General features: G+C 41.5%; 1 protein-coding gene across 3 annotated transcripts in view; it reads left to right on the top strand.

The window, feature by feature from the left end:
* RTN1 (reticulon 1) overlaps positions 1-19,452 on the top strand; it is a 413,685-nt gene that overhangs the window by 268,895 nt on the left and 125,338 nt on the right. For all 3 annotated transcript variants that reach the window (XM_049706380.1, XM_049706379.1, XM_004279291.3), the window contains one exon: positions 12,522-13,295. In XM_049706380.1, coding sequence (XP_049562337.1) covers positions 12,522-13,295 — 774 coding nt within the window. The remainder of the gene's footprint in view (positions 1-12,521; positions 13,296-19,452) is intronic.

Below are 19,452 nucleotides of genomic sequence, written 5' to 3'. Positions count from 1 at the left end.
TTTTGAAAACCACTTTGTGTTAAGGGACAGATTAAAACTTCAGCTAATTGTTACCCAAATTTTCTAAAAAAATAATACTTAAATGTGATTGACTTTTGTTTGTGGCCCAATCTGTTAATTCAGTCCTTAAATAGAACAAGTACAATTCTTAGGAGTCATGATGAGAGGGCTTTAAACAACAGATGTGGGAGATAATGTCCTGCAGATTAGTTTTAGGAGTTTATAAAAAAAACCATGAAAATTTAATGCTTATATTGAATTATTTACGTAGTAATTGGTTGCTGGTTCCTCTTCCAGGACACATTTGGTTTTGGCTTCTGCTCTCATTTTATGAAATCTTATAGAATGAAAAACTGCAGTATCCTCTGCAAGCTTTTATTTATTTATGGTTTTATCCAGACTATTTAAACTGTTCATATACTAGCTTGTTTAGGGAGTCTATTTTTTTGCTCTCAAACATGACAGATTCATTTCAGACTGCTTAAAAAAGATGCCTGTGAGATGGTGTCCAAAATTTAGATGAGATTTGTAGAAATTCATATAACTCTCTGAATACATTTGACTGAACATCAGAGCATCAAAGCTTCTGTCCTTGGAAATTTATTACCTATACTTTGGCCTATACAAATCCTCCACATCCTTCAAGATTGAGCTCAGAACCCTTCACTTCTGTGAAACTTCCTGAGCCAGGCACTTCTGTATTAAAGAACTTACTTCTGAACCCACCTTCTCTGGTCTCTTTGAGAGCTGTGCTCTCTGGAGCCTAGAACTCCAGGATATATATATATATATATATATATATATATAAAAATAATTTTTAAAAATAAATTTATTTATTTTTGCGTTGGGTCTTTGTTGCTGCGTGCAGGCTTTCTCTAGTTGCAGCAAGCAGAGGCCACTCTTTGTTGTGGTGCACGGGCTTCTCATTGCTGTGGCTTTTCTTGTTGCAGAGCACGGGCTCTAGGCATGTGGGCTTCAGTAGTTGTGGCTTGCAGGCTCAGTAGTTGTGGCGCACGGGCTTAGTTGCTCCGTGGCATGTAGAATCTTCCCGGACTAGGGATTGAACCCATGTCCCCTGCATTGGCAGGTGGATTCTTAACCACTGAGCCACCAGGAAAGTCCCCAGGCTATATTTAAAAGCAAGTCCTGGTGAATGTTCACTATTTTTTCATGGCATCTGCTGAAACCACTCTTTTTCTTAGCCTCTGTGTACTTACGTATTAAAAAAAAATGTTATAGTGATCATGTAATATTGCTTTTATAATTAAAAAAAGATCACAAATTAATTTGACATGACTCCCAAACCTGTATGCTGCCATTGTGGGAGCTATTATTGGACCAATTGCTCTAAAACAATCACTGGATCCTTGTTTCCCACCATCTCTATTGAAACCCTCACACTGGCTTCATAATCCCAGCCACCCCTTCTAGCCTGACTTCCCACTGCTTCCCAAGGTCTCCTGTTGGAGTTGGGATTCTTTCCTACTCATTACTTCATCTTTACCTTTGCTATTATTTTCTGCTCCCAAAATAACTTTGTACTGCTTCCCTCTGCCTCTCTAAAGCATATGTATTTTCAGATCCCCAGTGCAAGTCTCATTTTCCTCACAATAGCAATCTTTCTCCAAATTCCCCAAAACACAATGCATTTTTATTGATCATCATTCAGGTAGCTTATACTAGAACAGTGCGATATTTCAGTTATCCCCTTCAAATATGCAGTTGATTGAAATTTTGCATTGATGGCAGAAATTATGTGTTTTGAATTTATTGCTTATTATTTATTGTTCTTTTTCTTCTTGGAGATAAAAGGAAAATGGGAAGAAAAGGAATCTTGATGTAGTTTCCTGACTGAGCACTCAAGCCACTTGGATCAATACTCCCAAACTCTGGCACATCAATGGCTGAGTTATTGTTTTGCTTTAAACACTACCTCGGCCCATAGATCAGATAGCTCAGAGAAGCAAAATGAATGCTGTTGTTGATAAAGGGCATTAATCTTTCTTTTCTTTCTCCTTGATTAGTATAGCTACTTCTGGGCTCCATTTTCTGTACACCTTAACAGAATAAATTTTCTACATATATTTGGATTGTGACTGCATGTGATTGTTTGTATGTGTGTGTTAAAGTCAAGTGGTTTGCCTTTGAGCCTACCAAGTGATGCATCATGAATTCCAGTTTTATGTTAATTTGTCCCCACATGTCATTCACCTGTTTCTACTCTTACAACCTGCATTCCACATGAGCTTATGTTTAAAATTAGGAATGCTCAAAATCCCAAATTAAATTTCAAATATTCTAGAACATAGGAGCTAGATTTTGAAAACTTGAGGAAGGTGTACTGTATAAATGCAGAATGGTAGCTAATGTTAATCATGCTATTGATCCTTTCAGGTCCAACCACAAAAAGGGTCCTCCTGCCCAGTGTGGCTCACACCAATAGAACAAGACTGAGTTCTTCGTTTAGGAAGGAAAGGAAAGCTTTATTCTTTAATAAAGAATGGAGAGGTGGGAGCTCCCATTTCAGAGCACGTGCTCTCCGCAGCAGCCTGTGGGCGGAGCTGCTTTATAGGGATCTCATCAGAGGGGAGGGGGAGGGGCAGAGTTTTCCCCTGGGGCGGTCGCAGTGTCTCTGCTCACAGCCTGCTGCTGTGGCCATCTTTAATTGAGTGTCATGGGCAGCACTTCTGCACGGGACCCACCTACCTGAGGTGTCAGCACAGCCCTGTCTTGCTAGGACCTCTGATCTGAAGGGCCAGGTGCTAGGCCTCTGCCTGAGGCAACCTATGAGCAAACGAAACCAGACTAAGCACAAAGGAAAAGAAAAGAAAAGAAAAGAAAAGGTTAGACTTTATTACCCAGATTCTATTTTTATTTCCTGGGAATTGTTAATGGACTTGCTGGTGACAAAACCATTCAGTCTCCTTTAATCCTCACAGCAGTTCTGAGAATAGTGCTAATAGCATCTGTTTTGGAGCCAGATTGCGCTAAATCCGAGATCTGAGTCTGTCTTTCCTGGCTGTGTTCCTCAGTCAGTTCCTTAACCGCTCTAAGCTTCCATTTCTTTATCAATAAGTATGGGTGCAGTTTTAAAAAAAAAGCCCTGAGATTGTTTAAGCTTGAAATGAGATAATCCATTTTAGTTGTTGTTATCTTCCTTTTGCAAGTGAGGAAACAGATTTCTTGAGAATTTAATGACTTATTAAAGGTAAGTAACTTGATGGAGATGGAAGGCCAGGTCCTCTAAAGCTTGGGACTTTTCTGTCACAGAATGCCACACTCAAAGCACCCTCACACAACAAACCACAGCATGTCCTAGCACTCCATACTGTGTGCCCTGTCATGTCAGGCCACAATACAACACAGCACACACCATGTCACACCACACCACAGCATGCTGTAACATACTTTATACCATGTCATGCTACGTGACATGTCATCTTTCTAACAGAATTATCCCTCAGTCATCCTCCTTTGTCCTTCCTTATGTGCCTCCCAAATCGTATCACTTTACATAACATTGTTTTAGATTCCAGGGATCTGTGTTCAATTCCCAATGCAGGCACAAAATCCAAGATTTTCAGCAGAGGATGCATGTCTCAGGCACTGGTCTGTATCTGCCAGATGAAGGACATCTTTTTTTTTTTTTGGTCAAGACACAGTATGGGCTGATGGCAGCCCTGCAAGGGTTGCCTTATGCTGTGTGGACATAGATTTCCCTTTATAAAACACATTCTGATGAGACATGCCAACTCTAGCTTTATCTTGATCTTTGGATTATTCCAGAGTGAGGTAAATTCCTTTTCTAGGGTCTTCTTCAATCTGTTCTAAATGATAGATGCAGGTCATAGGCAGTTACAAAAAATCTTTGCATCTGACTTTAATGTCTTTCAAACTTATGAGATATACCCAGTGCTGTGGCTAAAAGTGCAATTTGAAATTATACAGTTTTTAAAAAAATTTATATACCCACATGTTTTCGTTGGACATAAATGCAACATGAACTAATAGTACAGGGCCAGAAATATAAAGGTTTGTGAATAAAAATAGGAAGTTTAAGTCAAGGGAATCAAAATTGTCTCACTGTCCGTCTCTGGCCTCATCAGGTTGTAGTCAGGTCCAGGTCAGATTGTAGAGGGACAGTGACAAACTATAGTGTATCCCCTGGTTGTAACCAGTATGATGAGTATGGAAACATATTCATTGATTTAACCCATAAATATTTACCAAATAAAACCTATATGCCAGCAAGCGTGCTTAGTATGAGGGAAACAGTGAGGTACAAGGTACAGTTCATGTCTCTTAGGAGCTCCCAGTGTGAGGAAAACAAATCATGTGAAAGAGAGAATGAAGAAGGCTCTAGCCTGAGCCATGAGAACCTAAGAGAGGACACAGGTTAATAAGAGGATCATAATAAGAGGACCTTCCTCCTCTTATTATGATCCTCCAACATCACTGCCACCCCCCAGCATTCACTGCCACAAGCAGCCAGGGACACCCAAACTTCCAGTTACAGACAATGACTTCACAGTGGATTTTTGTGACACCAGATTTCTAAGCCTACATATATATGGGAATGTCCTCCACTTTGCATATGGTGAGTGTTCAACAAATCTTTTTGATTGAATTAATACATGATTAATGGTAAAGCTTATAATAAAAGTTCTTGGATGTGACTCAATCATATGGTAATATGGAGATAATCATCCATTCAGTGATTACTGAGTACATACTGTGTGCAAAGCACAGTGCTAGGAACTCAAAGATATGAAGAAGTAGAAGACATGGTTCTCAACCAGTACAGGAAAAAAGAAACTGGTGACAAAGGCAGAGAAGCTGGTGGACCCCAAACAAATGGTCGTGCCTCAGAGTGGAGATGAGGGAGAAAGCAGTGAGGAGTGGGGTGTTAGGAGGAGGCTGCTTAGAGGAGGTGTGGCATCACCAGAGGCTTTATTTGGACTTAGGGAGGAGTGAAGGGGCCTTTCAGTTGAGGAAAAGGACCTGCCCAGAGGCATAGAAGTTGAAAATCTCATGTTTGTGGGTGAACAGGTTTGTTTCTTGAGCAGGCTCAGAAATAAAACCATAAAGGCAGACTGGGGTCTCATTGATGATGATCCTGAATTCTAAGCCAAAGGATGGGCAAAGATGCTCACCAAAAGCTTTGGAACAGAGAAGTGAAGCGGTGAAAGTGGTGTTTTAGGGAGATGAATGTGTCAGCTGTGTGCAAGGTGGCACAAAGAAGAGGCAAAGCTGGAACCCTTAGAACACTGAGGAAACTATCACATTAATTCAAGTAGAAGGTGATATGGGTTCAGCTGGGGAAGTAGCTGTGGATGGGAAGTAAGGAAGAAAGGTCATGTAAGAAGGTTTCTGAGGATCAGCTAGATGATTCTCTGTCGGGGGAGGGAGTGAAAGAACCATTAAAGTGTAAACAGAAACATAGTACGTATTTTTTTTGCTACTATCAATATATACATAGCATTAATGAAACGACCAAGAACAATTATTTTTCTCTTTGGAAATTAGAGAGCAAAATTCTTCAACAAATAATAAAAAGATTGGGATAACTTTTTTTGTTGTTCCAAAGGTAATTCTTTGCATGGTGAAGGTAACTTAGAGCTTTTTCTGTATTGAAAACATAAAGAGTGGAATATATCTAAATTAAGTGGGTGGATTAGTTGGTTGCATAACTCTGTGAATAAACAAAAACTGCTGAATTGCATGCCTTAGAAGTGAATTTTATGGTTTGTGAATTATAAATCAGTAAAGCTTTTATTAAAAAAAAAAAGCAATGGGAAGTCTAGGTAGGGTTGTAAGGAACTTTTCTTAAGATCTAAGTAAATTATAAATAAATATTTACCCCCTCCTCCCCCCCAATTTTCCCCACCCAAGAAGGCTGCAGAATCACATTTCCATCTTTGAACACAGGCGAAAGAAGTCCCCGCACTTCGACGCTCACCAGAGCTTGGGCTTACTTTGCATCGCAGCACTTGGCAGCTTTGTGCTTTCCGAGACCCTGCTGAGAACTGTCAGAGAAACTTAGACAGTGGTTTGCTGCTGGGCCAGGTTTTTCCCTCTAACAGAATTTTCTGCTAAAGTGAAAACTCCACAGGCAATGCAAGCCCTGGCTCTTCATAGTGGGGGAAAAACCCAAAACTTGCTGAATTATTTTTTATTAAACATTAATTTTACAATCCCGACAGCTAAATCTGTTATTCTGGCAGGCGAGCTTTAAATAAGGCAGTGAGTTGGGGAAAGAAAGAGTACTTACTCATATTCTTAAATCCCGAGCATGTCATCAGCATTGGCTTCAAGTCTTTTGCTAGGGAATGCAGGCTCATCTTTTCCTTTTTACTCAATTAACTAATCACATAGATAAATTTTTAAAGAATGAATGTACCTTAATTTCTCAGTGCCCATTTGTCATGTTAAATAACAGGTACTTAATTTTAGAAGAGAATGTTTTCTAAGTGACACAGAGGCTCCTGGAGCCTCCCTGGCATATCCATCCCTCATAGATGGCTCTGTTGTCAAATGTGTCACAGCCTCCATACCGTGGGCCTGCTGATTTCTTAGCATTTAGAAAAGATGAGTGGGAGTTTCAGGGGAAAAGCCTCACTGCCTAACCTCTGTGCAGGCTACTACAATCCATCACATAGGCAGTCTAAGGGCAAATGATTCTGGGAAAAGTGAATGCAGATTCACTTCGGGTCAGTGTTTCTGGCCTTTAATTCTTGAATTTTAACATGCATCTCTCACCCTACTCCTACTGTCATTCCAGTTTTTTATATGCTCCCCCCCTTTAAAAAATATTTCTCAAATTAATGGAACTATTGTCCCCTATACCTGTTAGTGTTGACTCTATTCAAACAATAATTGGTGTTTTGTTTTTATTTTTAATCCAGATGTTTATCTAATGGAGCACATCTACCTCTGTGCTTAGAAAACCTTTTCATATAATCATTCATTCTTTCTGGCATTCTCAATGTTTCCATTTCAGTGCAGCGAGAGGGTCTTTACTGAGTTACAGAAGTATCATCTTAAACCATAGACCCCTTATCTCCACCCTGAGGAGTCAGAATGAACTCCAGCCACAAGGGAGAAACCTCATCTGTGGGCACCGAACACTCGCCTTCCTTTTCTATTGTCTTGGTAAATTTCAACATATCATACCCAAGTCTGTCATCACCATGTTCATGACAGGATCCATCAGTTGTATCACTAGAAAGTACTTAACACCCAACCACCTGCTCATGGAGCTGTGCAGAGAACCCTGGCCTTGCACTCTTGGGACTTCAGCATCTACAGCAGACCCCAGAGGGCAGTGTGAGTGTGGACTGGCTATATTTAACTCCTCTGGCCCAAACGACCCTGATCACATGTCACTAGATAGGATAAAGTACCAAATGGACAGATGGTATATATTGTAAATGCTGGTGTCCTCCCTGCAAAATAGAGATAATCATAAAATCCACAGCTCTCACTTACTGAGTGTGTGTAGTATGTGCCAGGAGTAGAGCTAAGTGCATAATCTCATTTAATCCCTATAACAGCCAAATAAGATGGGAACTATTATTGCCCCCATTTTAAAGCTGAATAAACGAGTCTCAGAGAGGCTACCTTGCCCAGAGTCTCACAACTGATAGTAGAGCCAGAATACAAACCTAAGCTGTAGGCTAGCAATCCAATGAGCTTGATTCGGTAAGGATAAATCAGAGTCAAGAATGAGGACTGTAGGATTGAAACTTTCCTTGAGAAAAGTCAAACTGTCTTCAGCTAGTCATCATTCCTTAGTATTGCCAAAGAAATTAAAAAAAATAAAATACCCACCATTTAGGAGACTACTGAATTTGTCTAGCTCATGATTAGCATTTCTGATCTAGGACATCGGTGAATACAAAAGCCTGATTTTATCAGCACGTATGATTTAATGGCAATAGTTTTAGCTTATTTTCATTCTTCTTCCACTTAGCTTTTGACTAGAAATAGTGACCTATGGCTTCTTCAGCTTTTATTATAAGTACTTTCCTAAAAAGTTACTTGTAAAATGAAAATTTGAAAATCAATCCCATTTTAAATTTGCTGTGCTCTCCCGTCCAGCCACCTCCCGAGAGGGCACATGTGAGTCCACACATTGACTCTCAGTGTACATCTGCCTCCACATGAATCAGGTTTCTAGATGGCCAAGGCAATAGCCAGAGAGAATGAGGAAATCAGATGTTCCCAGGAATCCTTGCTTATATAAAGAAAGTAGTAATTTCTAGTCTAGACAAGGAAAGCCCTTTTATTTAGTGGATTTGTATCTAACAATGTAACAATATTGGTTCCTGCCTGGGGCATCTGGCTTATGCTGTCTGCTCAGTCCCCACAGCTGCCAGCTCTGCAGGAAGCGCTGACAAGGATTAATTGGCTTTCCTGAGCCTTGAGGCTCATTTCTGCTTCCCATTTCCAGTGATCCCACAGGACTCTGCTCTCATATAATTTACTGTCTGCAAGGACTTCCTATTTTCAAGAGTTGTATCTAACAGGCCCTATGTAATGTATACACATTTTCAAATTCAATAACTTCGAACCTTGAGAATCTTTCAGGATATTTAACTGAATTTAAGAAATGGGACATGACCACATTTAGAGTATTTAGATTATTTGTTGCTTTTATGAGGGTTCTTACATGGTGCCATTTAAAATGTGTGATTTACACAAACGGCTTTGTTCCTCTTCCTCTACTTGGTAGTATTTGTAGAGTGTGACAAAGGAGTCCTTCCAATTTTATGCTGGGTTTTCTGAGCAAGATGAAGCTGGTAAGATGAGAATTTCAGGGGTGGGAGTTCTTCCCAATAACTGATTCTATTTATAGTCTCTCAAGTAATACAGATGTAATCTAGAGTCTATTCCCTCACTTATTGCCATATATTTGGCAAGCTCTGTGGCATCACCTCAGGGAAAATTATATTGATTCCACTGTACAGGCAAAGAAGAAGTAAAGGAAGCTGTGTCCCACTATGGTGGCAGCCACTTGGTATAAAAATCACTGAGAGTTGGAAGAGACTTCTGCTGTTGTCCCATCCAACTTTCTACCAAATGCTGGTTCCTGCCTAGACAGATTCTGGGCCTCTCTCTCTCTGCCTGCCCACTGGGATCATAACAGTCTTGTTCCTGAGATTCAGCTCTATCCCATTGTTGGATAACTTGAATTCTGGATAGTTCTTTCACATAATAGATTAAAAACATCCTCTTTGTAACTTGCATCAATTAGTTTGTTCTGCATAGAATGCCTACTCATTGATTGATTGGTCCATTCATTCATTTATTCATTTTGTATTGGGTGCCTACTATGTACAATATAGTGTGCAAGACATGAACCTCAGACTCCAGGAACTGACAGGTTGGCAGGAGATGACGTAGACATATAGAAGTCGTGTGTCACGCATGTGACACAAGCAATATAATTAAGTGCTACAGGATAGGGGAGGGAGAAAAATAGGAAGGGGTCAGGTCTTGACAGGGTGGTCAGCAAATTCATCTTGGAGTGGGTAGCATTTAAAGCTGTTTTTCTTTAATGGCTTGAGGTTAAAGGTGGAGATTTGGATGTGGAGATTGTAAGGATTAAGTGTTGGAGAAGTGATGGGTAGTTTTTATTAACCAGAGCTGAGAGTTTGAATTGGAGAGTGAAAGGGCTAGAAAGGCTGGTAGAGTGAGTGTGACATTGTGAAGGGCTTTCTGTGCCTGGAGTAGAGGGTAAGTGAGAGGAGTAGTGGAGACAGGGCTGTGGCCAGCTGGCATTCACATCATTCATGTCTCTCAAATGCTAGGCTGCAGAGTTTAAGGATTATCCAGTGAGTCAAGGCAGGGCCCTGGGGCCAGTTGCTGAATAGGTGACAGTTGTGTTTAGTGTGATAACTGGTGGTAGGAGACAGTGGGCTGCAGGACTATAAGGGTCAGGAGTCCTGTGGTGGCCCCTGCAATAGAAACATTGACTGAAAGTTGAATGATAATGACTGTGACACAACCCTGGAAACTATCTACTGTGTCTTCCCCAGGAGAGCATCCCCTCCCCCACTCCCCAGACTATTTATATCCAGTGGCAAACCCCTCCTTACTTTCTGGTGAACCATTACTTATTAACATGTGGAAGTGGTTCCAGGTAATTGTGGTAGAGAATCCCAGGATCCAAATGTCTGTAGTGAAATATCTCTACATTGATTTCCCTGCCTCCAGTGAGGTCTACATGTAGGCTAAGCCCGTATAATGAAAGAAGCTTTAAATATCCTTTAGGATAATGGTGTCTGTGCACACATGGATTTAAATTGAATAGTTTTTCTATGGTGGTCTATGTATGGTAGACAGTAAGACCCATCATTACTACTATTCCTTTTGTTATTGAGTTTGTTTTTGTTTTTGTCTAACTTGAAAAGCGGGACTGCCATATACAAAGGAAGTATAACTAGAAGACTAGCTGAAATGTCCAGATTTAAACTGGCCTGTTGCTCACAAAATTAGGCTACTTGCTGAATAAAGTGAATGTCACTAGCATATTAGGGGTATGTTCCAACCTGTCTTCTCACACATTGTGTTATTTATGCTTTATTCTAAACTTCAAAATTACCTTCTTTAATTTTGCAAATATTTATTGAGTACCTACCATGTGCCTGGCCCTGTTCTAGGTTTTGGGCTACATTAATGAACAAAATAGTCAAAGATTCCTGCCCTCGTGGAACATACCTAGCAAGTCGGGGGGAGGCAATCATTAAATAAGTAATGAATAAATAAGTTAATTATATGGTATACTAGAAGGAGATAAGTGCTACAGGAAAAAGAAAAAGTAGAGAAAAGTAGGAAGGGACAGAGTTGCTTGGGAGTGTAGGGTGAGTTGTAGTTTGAGATAGAGTGGTCAGGGTTGCCTTCCTTAAGAAGGTGACATTTGAGGAAGACTTGGTGGTGAGTGAATTAGGTATGCAGGTAAAATGCAGGTATCTGGATGAAGAGAATTCCTAGGAAAGAAGGAAGCTCCTGCAATGGTGCTAAGCCTGAAGAGTGCTAGAAGTGGAGGCTCTGTGCTTTTCCATTCCCCTTAGACTAACAGTAGCTCATGTAACCAAGGAGAAAGCTAGGAAAAGAAAATAGCTAAGTTTATTTGTAATAAAACTGATTCAAAATTACTTTAAAAAAAAAACACTTCACAGACTGATTTAAGGAGGTACAAAGGACACTAGGCGAGGTTTTCTGACTTCTAGACTGCTTGGGTCTGAATCCTGACTCAGCCACTTCCTGCCTGTGCGATCTTTGGTGTGTCATTCAGCCCTTCTGTTCCTCAGTTTCCTCATCTGTCAAATGAGGCTAATTATAGTACCTATCTTCTAGGATTGCTTTGATGATTAAATGAGTCAATAAAAAGCTTGGTACTCTGACACGTGGCAAGATTCAAATATTAGCTATTAATATTATTATGTTACTGTTACTACCTTTGTTACTTATGAGTTGGTGCCCTAATCTGGAATATTCTTTGAGTGTGTCTTAAGGGCTGAGTGTGTGTGTATGTGTGATCTCTTGAGAATGTGGGGCTTAATTTAAATAATTAGTTTTAAAGAATTAGGTAAAATCCTGCTGCTTAGCACATGATACGGCCTCAATGAATGTTAGTTTTCTTCCCCTCTGGCAGTATTTTACAGCACAGAAAAATAATAAAGGGTTTCCTTCTTCTGCTTGCTATTAATGAATATTTTGGCTCGTTTACGAATAAAGTGAAGGCCTGGTGAAAGCATTCTATAGACGCAAACTTGGAAACTTACTTTGCTCTTAGAAACCCACCAAGAAATTCCCAGTGGGTCATTTTGAATATCATTGGAAGGCAAAGGGTGGGTAGTGGTGGGGAATTGAAAAGAAAAACAAAATGAGGGGAAAACTGAAGAAAGAGGGAAGCACTCCATTAAGGTGATACCACTTTGGGATGAGGCCACCAGAAAACTGGGAGTTCCTTTCTCTGAGAACCTTTAACAAGAGAAGGGATGGCATCAATCCAGGTAGGGCAGGAGTCCCTGAATGAAAGGGCTGGACCAGAGAGCCTTCTCCCAGCTTGTTGAGTCTCCAAGAGCAACCATTCTCCCTAGTGGACTAGCCTATTGTTGTATTTACACACCTGAATTTGCCTATATTTCCACCTCTGTTTAAAGAGTCCTTAATACTTTAGATACAAAGAAGGCTTCTATTGAATAATACCAAGTAAGAATCAGTCACTGTATATTGAAGTATCAGATGTTGAGAATCAACTTTCTAGTCGTCTGGGGTCTGTCTCCAACATCTCTGGGTGTGGCAGCTTATGTGGTCTGCTGCCAGAAAAATACCAGTGCTTGGGGCTATCAGGGAGACAAGGCAAAGCAACATGAGAGTGGTCCGAAGGAACTCTGAGGTCTTGAGGAGAAAGGATGCTGTGTCTGCACGGGCCAGGGTGGGTGGTGGGTTAGGCTGGAGCGAGAACTGGTGCCAGGCGCCCCCTCACTGTCTGCTGCCGTTTTGATTCACAGGTGCAGCAGATGTTTCCAGGGCCATGGATCATACCTTTTCAACAGCAGCAAAAGATGGGGAAGGAGTGTGTTACACGTCTCTGATTTCTGACATCTGTTACCCACCTCGGGAGGATTCTACATATTTCACTGGAATTCTTCAGAAGGAAAACAGCCACATCACCACTTCAGAGAGCCCTGAGGAGTTGCGTACCCCCGGACCCTCCTTACCAGATGTGCCTGGGACGGAGCCTCGTGGCTTATTTAGTTCTGATTCTGGAATAGAAATGACTCCTGCAGAGTCCACTGAAGTGAACAAGATCTTAGCAGACCCCCTGGACCAGATGAAAGCAGAAGCCTATAAATACATTGACATAACTAGGCCAGAGGAGGTGAAATATCAGGAGCAACGTCACCCCAAGTTGGAAGAGAAAGACTTGGACTTTAAGAATAAGGACACTGACATCTCAGCAAAATCCGAAGAGGCCCGTGAAGCAGAGAAACCATCTCCTGTGGAGGGAAAAATCCTCAAGGACCATTTATTTGAAGAATCAACGTTTGAACCATATGTAGCCGATATCTCTGAAGCACAGCACAGTGCTCCTCTGATCACTGCCCCTGTCAAAATCACGCTGACTGAGATCGAGCCTTCTGTTGAAACTGCTACCCCAGAGAAGACCCCCGAGAAGCAAGATATCTGCCTGAAACCAAGTCCTGACACAGTCCCCACAGTCACCGTCTCAGAGCCTGAAGATGACAGCCCAGGATCTGTCACTCCTCCGTCTTCTGGAACAGGTAAGGCAACGGGTGTTCCCTGCCTTGGGAAAACCCAGCATATGGAAAACTGAACATTAAGGAGTGAAGATTTGCATTCAAAATACTTAAATCTCAATTTAACTGATTTAATTAACATATAACTTTTTCAGTCTTGTGCCCATTATGCAAAGGTTGACATCTGGGATTTTTTAGAGTCCTGTCAGATTTGCTTTGTAAAATATTTCTTTCTTCATTTGAGGGGAGAGGTAAAGATGACACGCTGGGGACATTAAAATCCTCCTGTGGCTTTACTCTTCAGAGCAGAGAAGGAGATGCTGCCAGCTTCTAGGTTAGCTCTCCTCCCTGACCTCTGGGCATCGTGGAGAGTACCTTGACTGTTCTTCCCAGACCAGGTGGGCCACCTTGGACAGAGCATTTAACATTCCTGGCCCCAACTCCAAGTCTGAACAATGAAGGGGGGTAGGGTAGAGGTTAGAGTCTTTTTTTTGTGGGGGGGAATGGGCAGTGACAGTAAACCTAAACAAAGGGTACTCCTCCCCTCCCCCTTCAATCTCAGCACATCATTTTCATCTTTTTAGTTTATTGAAGTTCTGCATAAAATTTTATTTTTTAAACTAAAGATCCTATTTGGTTAGAATAAAAAAAGTTCAGAATTCACTAGCCTATGATGTTTTTCAACCTGAGCCTTCTACTCTGACTCAAGGCAGGGTGTTGTTAAACCACATCGAAACCCCTCTCAAACACAAAGGGGACCTCCCATACCCTAATGAAAGGCCAGCTACCACTGGTAGCTAGAGCTTCCCCATCCCACCCTGTGCCACCATCCTGGGTAGTAGAAGTGGAGCCTTTTTATCTCCATCGCTCTCAAACGCTCATGAGGCATCAGGATGAAGAGGATAATGAGAGATCCTTGAATCGTCCCCTGCCTCCAGTGGCTGGAATTCTGACCCCACCCAAAAGAAATTTACAAACCTTTTTGATTTACAAAAAACAATTTTCCAAAGAATAGATATCGGTATATGTATAACTGAATCACTTTGCTGTACACCTGAAACTAACACAACACTGCTAACTACACTCCAATATAAAATAAAACGTTAAAAAAAAAAGCAATTTTCAGCACCTCAGGTAAAAGAGCTTCTACTGAACTCTTAAAACAGATCTAAACCCTTACAATTAGGAGTGACTGCTCTAAATCCCGATGATGCAGTAAGTCCAAGTGTTAGAACAGAGGGGATTTAATGGAAGTCCTTCCTGTCTTATTTCCCTAAAGATTTTAGCATCAATTCCTCCCCTCCCCAGCCTTACCTCAGACTCATTCAGCTGTAAACTCACTGCACCAAGTTCCTGATTTTCAAATTCATTCATTCACTCAACACACACTTTTCTTTTGGTCAGGCACTCGAATAGGCACTGGTGATGCTGGAGTTGAAAAGCAAACAAAAAGCAGTCCCTGCCTTCCAGTGAGACAGATGACCAGGGAAATAGTCACACTCCAGTGTGACTTATCCCAACTGACAGCAGGAGGTAGGGACATATCTGAGTCTCAAAGCCTCCTTGTGGTTTTTCTGGCAATGCATGTAAAACCCTTCGATTATCCCATGACATAAAGATACTGACACTCTGAAGATATAAACTACATTATAAGCTGTGTTTACAGAGCTCCAGGGTTGTCTGGTGGTCATTACAGAAGAACTTTGGCCAGTCTTCAGGAAGAGTGAAATGACCCCATACGTTTTGGTCCATTTATTATATGACACATGCCTCTTGAGAAAATTACAGTTTACAAAGCTGATGGTAAAGACTTGATACAGGATTCGTTAATTAGGAGGGAATTTTTTTTTCTTCAGTAGTCACGACTCACTGGGGTTCGGGAGCATCTTCAAGAGAAGACAAAGTCGGATTTGGCTCTCATGATCTTGGAGTTTTATGATCTGTTGGTGGCCATTTGACAGCAAGGAATTAGGGCAGTGGTTTTCTCTGCAATTGTTTCAAATAAACATTCTAAGTAAGGTTTGTTCCAGAAAGAGAAAGTCCCCTGTCCCATTACACAATTACCTCTCATGTTCAGCTCCTCTCTCCACACACATCCCACACCATAACACCTGAGTCACATGAGAACACGTAAGAATAAAATTAATAGGAGAGATAGGAGGACTCGGTTTGTCATTGAGGCTTTTCTCCTTGTCTTTTTTATCCCAAGAGGTTACCCTAACCCCCCCCTCCCCATCTTGTGAGCCCCTGGTACCATGTGACACTGTGCCCATAGACACTGGAGGATTTGGGCTTTATTACATCTGTTGGGTCTTGATTCACTCTGCCATTTCCTGTGCTGACAGGTAAGACAAACAAAGAATTACATGTAATCCTACATAGAAACTGAGGAAAAGGAAAGCATCCTAAAGAGAAGGAATTGAGTTTTTCACTGTTTAATAAATAAGGAATTATCAACTGACTTTGGGGAATAATCCTAATTATGTGAATTATGAATCAGAAGAGGATCTAATTTAGGACAGTTTTAACCGCAGACCCTAAAGCTTAAGCAAGGAGTCTAATATACTTTCTTCAATTCCAATAGATTATTACATTTTGTAACTTTCTCCAACATACTTAATTATTTTCATCATATTAAATAATGTACCATGAGGTACGGAGGTAAAAATTCTTACAGCTTAAATATTGAAAGTTTCTTCTAAGCAAAGATCAGTGATGAATACAAGTGAAGTATTTTAGGAAACTATAGTAAGTGCCCTGATGCACCAGACCACTGGCCCATCAGCAGCATGTTGTTTCTGACACAAACACCTAGAAGGATATTATGGTGGTCATGGATGTTATTTGAGGTGTTATCCTCAGAAAGGACAATAATCAAGAGGCCACCATAAAACCACACCAGTGTCCCTTAAAAAGAAATAAGCAATAAAAAGTAAATCAGTTTAAACTCTGAAAACTGTTGCTGTTTCCTTGCATCGATGAGGTCTGTGATTCTCCTACCCATTTTGAAAATTTATTCTTTTATTCAAAAATACTTATTGAGTGACTTCAATGTGTCAGACATGTGCTGGGCACCAGAGAACAGTGAACAAGATGTGTAAAGTCCCTGCCCTCACGGAGCTTACTTGCTAATGGGAGAAGTCAATAAAAGGAAGCACATAAATAAATAGTGTAATTTCATGGGGTATGAATTCTGTGAAGAGTGATAGAATGTTGGGTGTGAGAGGGTCAAGGATGGCCTCTCTGAGGTGACATGTGATCTGAGATTTGAATGAGAAGAAGCCCACAATTCAGAGAGGGGTTAAGAGGGGCCCCAGGTGCAGAGGACAACTAATACACAGGCCCCAAGGCTGTATTATTTGGGAACTGAAAGATGGTCGAAAGGAGCAAGGGAGGAGTATAGCGTAGAACAGAATTGGAGAGGTAGACAGGGCCCCGATCATTCAGGGCTTCACATGCGAGGATAAAGAATTTGAATTTTGTTCCAAATGCAGTGGGAAAGCATTGGAGGGTTTTAATCTGGGAAATGATGCCATTCATTCATTCATCCTTTCACTTAACAAATATGTATTGACCGTTTACTCCATACCACTGGGGATACAGTGGTGAAACATAACAAGTTTCCTGCATTCATGGAGTTTGCGTTCTAATTGAGAAGACTTACATACAAATAAATAATAATGTAATATCAGGTCGTTAAAATGGTTACGAAGAAAAAGAAAGCAAGATAGAATGTAAGAGGGTGATGGGGTGGCCATGAGGAAACGCGTTTCCCTGCTGATGGTTTTCAGCAGAGACCTGAATGGGGTGAGAGAGCAAGCCCTATAGACACCTGAGGAAGAAATGCCAGGCTGAGGAGACAGCCAGTGCAGAAGCCCGGAGCTGGGAATGTCCTGTGTGTTCCAGGAGCAGCTAGAAGGTCAGTGTGGCTGCAGTGGGGAGAAGGAAGGGAAGAGCTGCAGAATCAGATTTGTGTTTTCAAAAGATCCTTCTGGAAGATGAGTGGAGAATGAGCTGGGAGCAAAGGGGAGGCCTGAATGGCAGCATTGTTCATGGTTGTTCACTGGCATCTGCAACTTGGTAGACTGGCCCATGTTCACCTTCCATTTTATCAATCTGAATTATATCATTCAAAATTAGCAGCAGCAGCAAACACACCTCCCCATGTGGGGTGGTTCTAACCTCCTCAGTTTCTATATTCTATTTAATTATTTTCAACGACTGTTTCTAGCTTTGCTGTGTCAGACCTGACACATAACTAGTGTCTTAGCTAGAGGCCCATAAGTTTTTAACAAGGGTAGGAAAACCTCTGTTTTGTTCTAAATTTTCTCCTGATTCCTCCTAGCACTTTGTTAAACTTTTACTTCACTTTAAGAATGGAGGGCAATGTCTACACTATATACTGAGTCCCCTTTCACTCATAATAAAGATTTTTTTTAAAGTAGTACTTTTACTTACCCAAGATGAAACTTATCAGGCCCTTTCCTCCCACCCCACAGCTGTCTGATACCATCCTTACTCTTGAGTAAATAAAGCAATATCCTTGAGCCTTCTTTTCTGAATGCTCTAACACAGTGGTTTTCAGCTAGAGGTAGGGTTACCAGATAAAAATACCAATATTTCATGGGACATACTTATACTAAAAAAATTCATTGTTTATCAGAGATTCCTATTTAACTGGGTATCCTGTATTTTTATTTGTTAAATCTGCCATCCCTAACTGGAGGTGATCTTTAGAATCACCCTTAGAGTTACAAAATGCAGATGCCTGGGCCCCATTCAGACTTACTTCTACTAAGTCAGAATTTCTTTTTTTTTGCGGTACGTGGGCCTCTCACTGTTGTGGCCTCTCCCGTTGTGGAGCACAGGCTCCAGATGCGCAGGCTCAGCGGCCATGGCTCACGGGCCCAGCCGCTCCGCGGCATGTGAGATCTTCCCGGACTGGGGCACGAACCCACGTCCCCTGCATCGGCAGGCGGACTCTCAACCACTGCGCCACCAGGGAAGCCCAAGTCAGAATTTCTGAGGGCAGTTTTGAGCCATACACCTGATGAAGAACCACTGTTCTAAGATCTGAGGTAGTCCTCACATGAGCTCTGTTTGTTGCGTACCTCCTATGTGCCAGGCATTGCACTAGGTGCTGGGGATATGATAGTGAACAAACACCTTGGCTGCCCTTTGCCCTCATGATGCTTTCAGTCTGGGGTCAGGGAGAGTGGGGGAGGGTGAAGAGACAGATGTTAATGAAATCATCACATACACATACAGAGCCACCCAGGGGCACCCAGTTGTGCAGAATGAGTGGGCACCACCCTGTCTCCTGAATGATGCAGCATCAGGCCGGTTTGCACACAAGGCAGGCTACCCTGCAGGGTCGCCTGTGGTCCTCTTAGCCCAAGAGCCTGCCTGCCTGCTTTGTGGTCTCCTAGGAATGTTGTACAAGTAGGAGTTTGGTCAGTCCTGGCAGTTTGTATGGTTAGACAGAGGCTGCCAGCATGAGAAATTGGAAGGATGTGTGCTATGGAAAGGGATGAAATATCCAGGATGAGAACTTTCTTCCCCTGGCCCATCAAAACAGCTCACTGTTCTGACTTCCATGTTTCTGAGTATGGAATTCCTATTCATTATACTCACCCAGGCTCACTGTTTCTGAGTGATCTTTGACACCACCCCCCATTTCTTTCTCACTTGCCACGTGAAGCAGACCCCAAGTCTGTGCTTTCTCTCTCTTCAGTGTCTCTTGAATTATCCTTTCTTTTCCATCCCTATGACCACTACAACTCATTAGGTTGTCATAATTCCTCCCCTTGACTATTGCAGTATCCTCTTAATGGGTCATCCTTCTTTTATTCTTTCTTTCCTAAGTTCATCCTGACCCTTCTAGGACCCGCCAGTGCCTTCCTGATAAAATATTGACTTTTAAACTAGCTTCCAGGCCTTTCTATGATCAGGGGTCTGCTTAACTTTCCAGTCATACGTGGTCTTTTGTGACTGGCTTATTTCACTTAGCATACTGTTTTCAGGGTTTAGCCATGTTGTAGCATGTATCAGTATTTCATTCCTTTTTATGGCCAAATAATATTCCAGCGTATGGATATACCACATTTTACTTATCCATTCATTAATTAGTGGACATTGGGTTGTTTCGCTTTTTTGACAGTTATGGATAATGCTGTTATGA

The sequence above is a fragment of the Orcinus orca genome, chromosome 2 (genome assembly GCF_937001465.1).
Source record: "Orcinus orca chromosome 2, mOrcOrc1.1, whole genome shotgun sequence".
NCBI lineage: Eukaryota > Metazoa > Chordata > Mammalia > Artiodactyla > Delphinidae > Orcinus > Orcinus orca.
The sequence above is the reverse complement of the archived record's forward strand: the minus strand, read 5'-3'. Positions and strand labels throughout refer to the sequence as shown.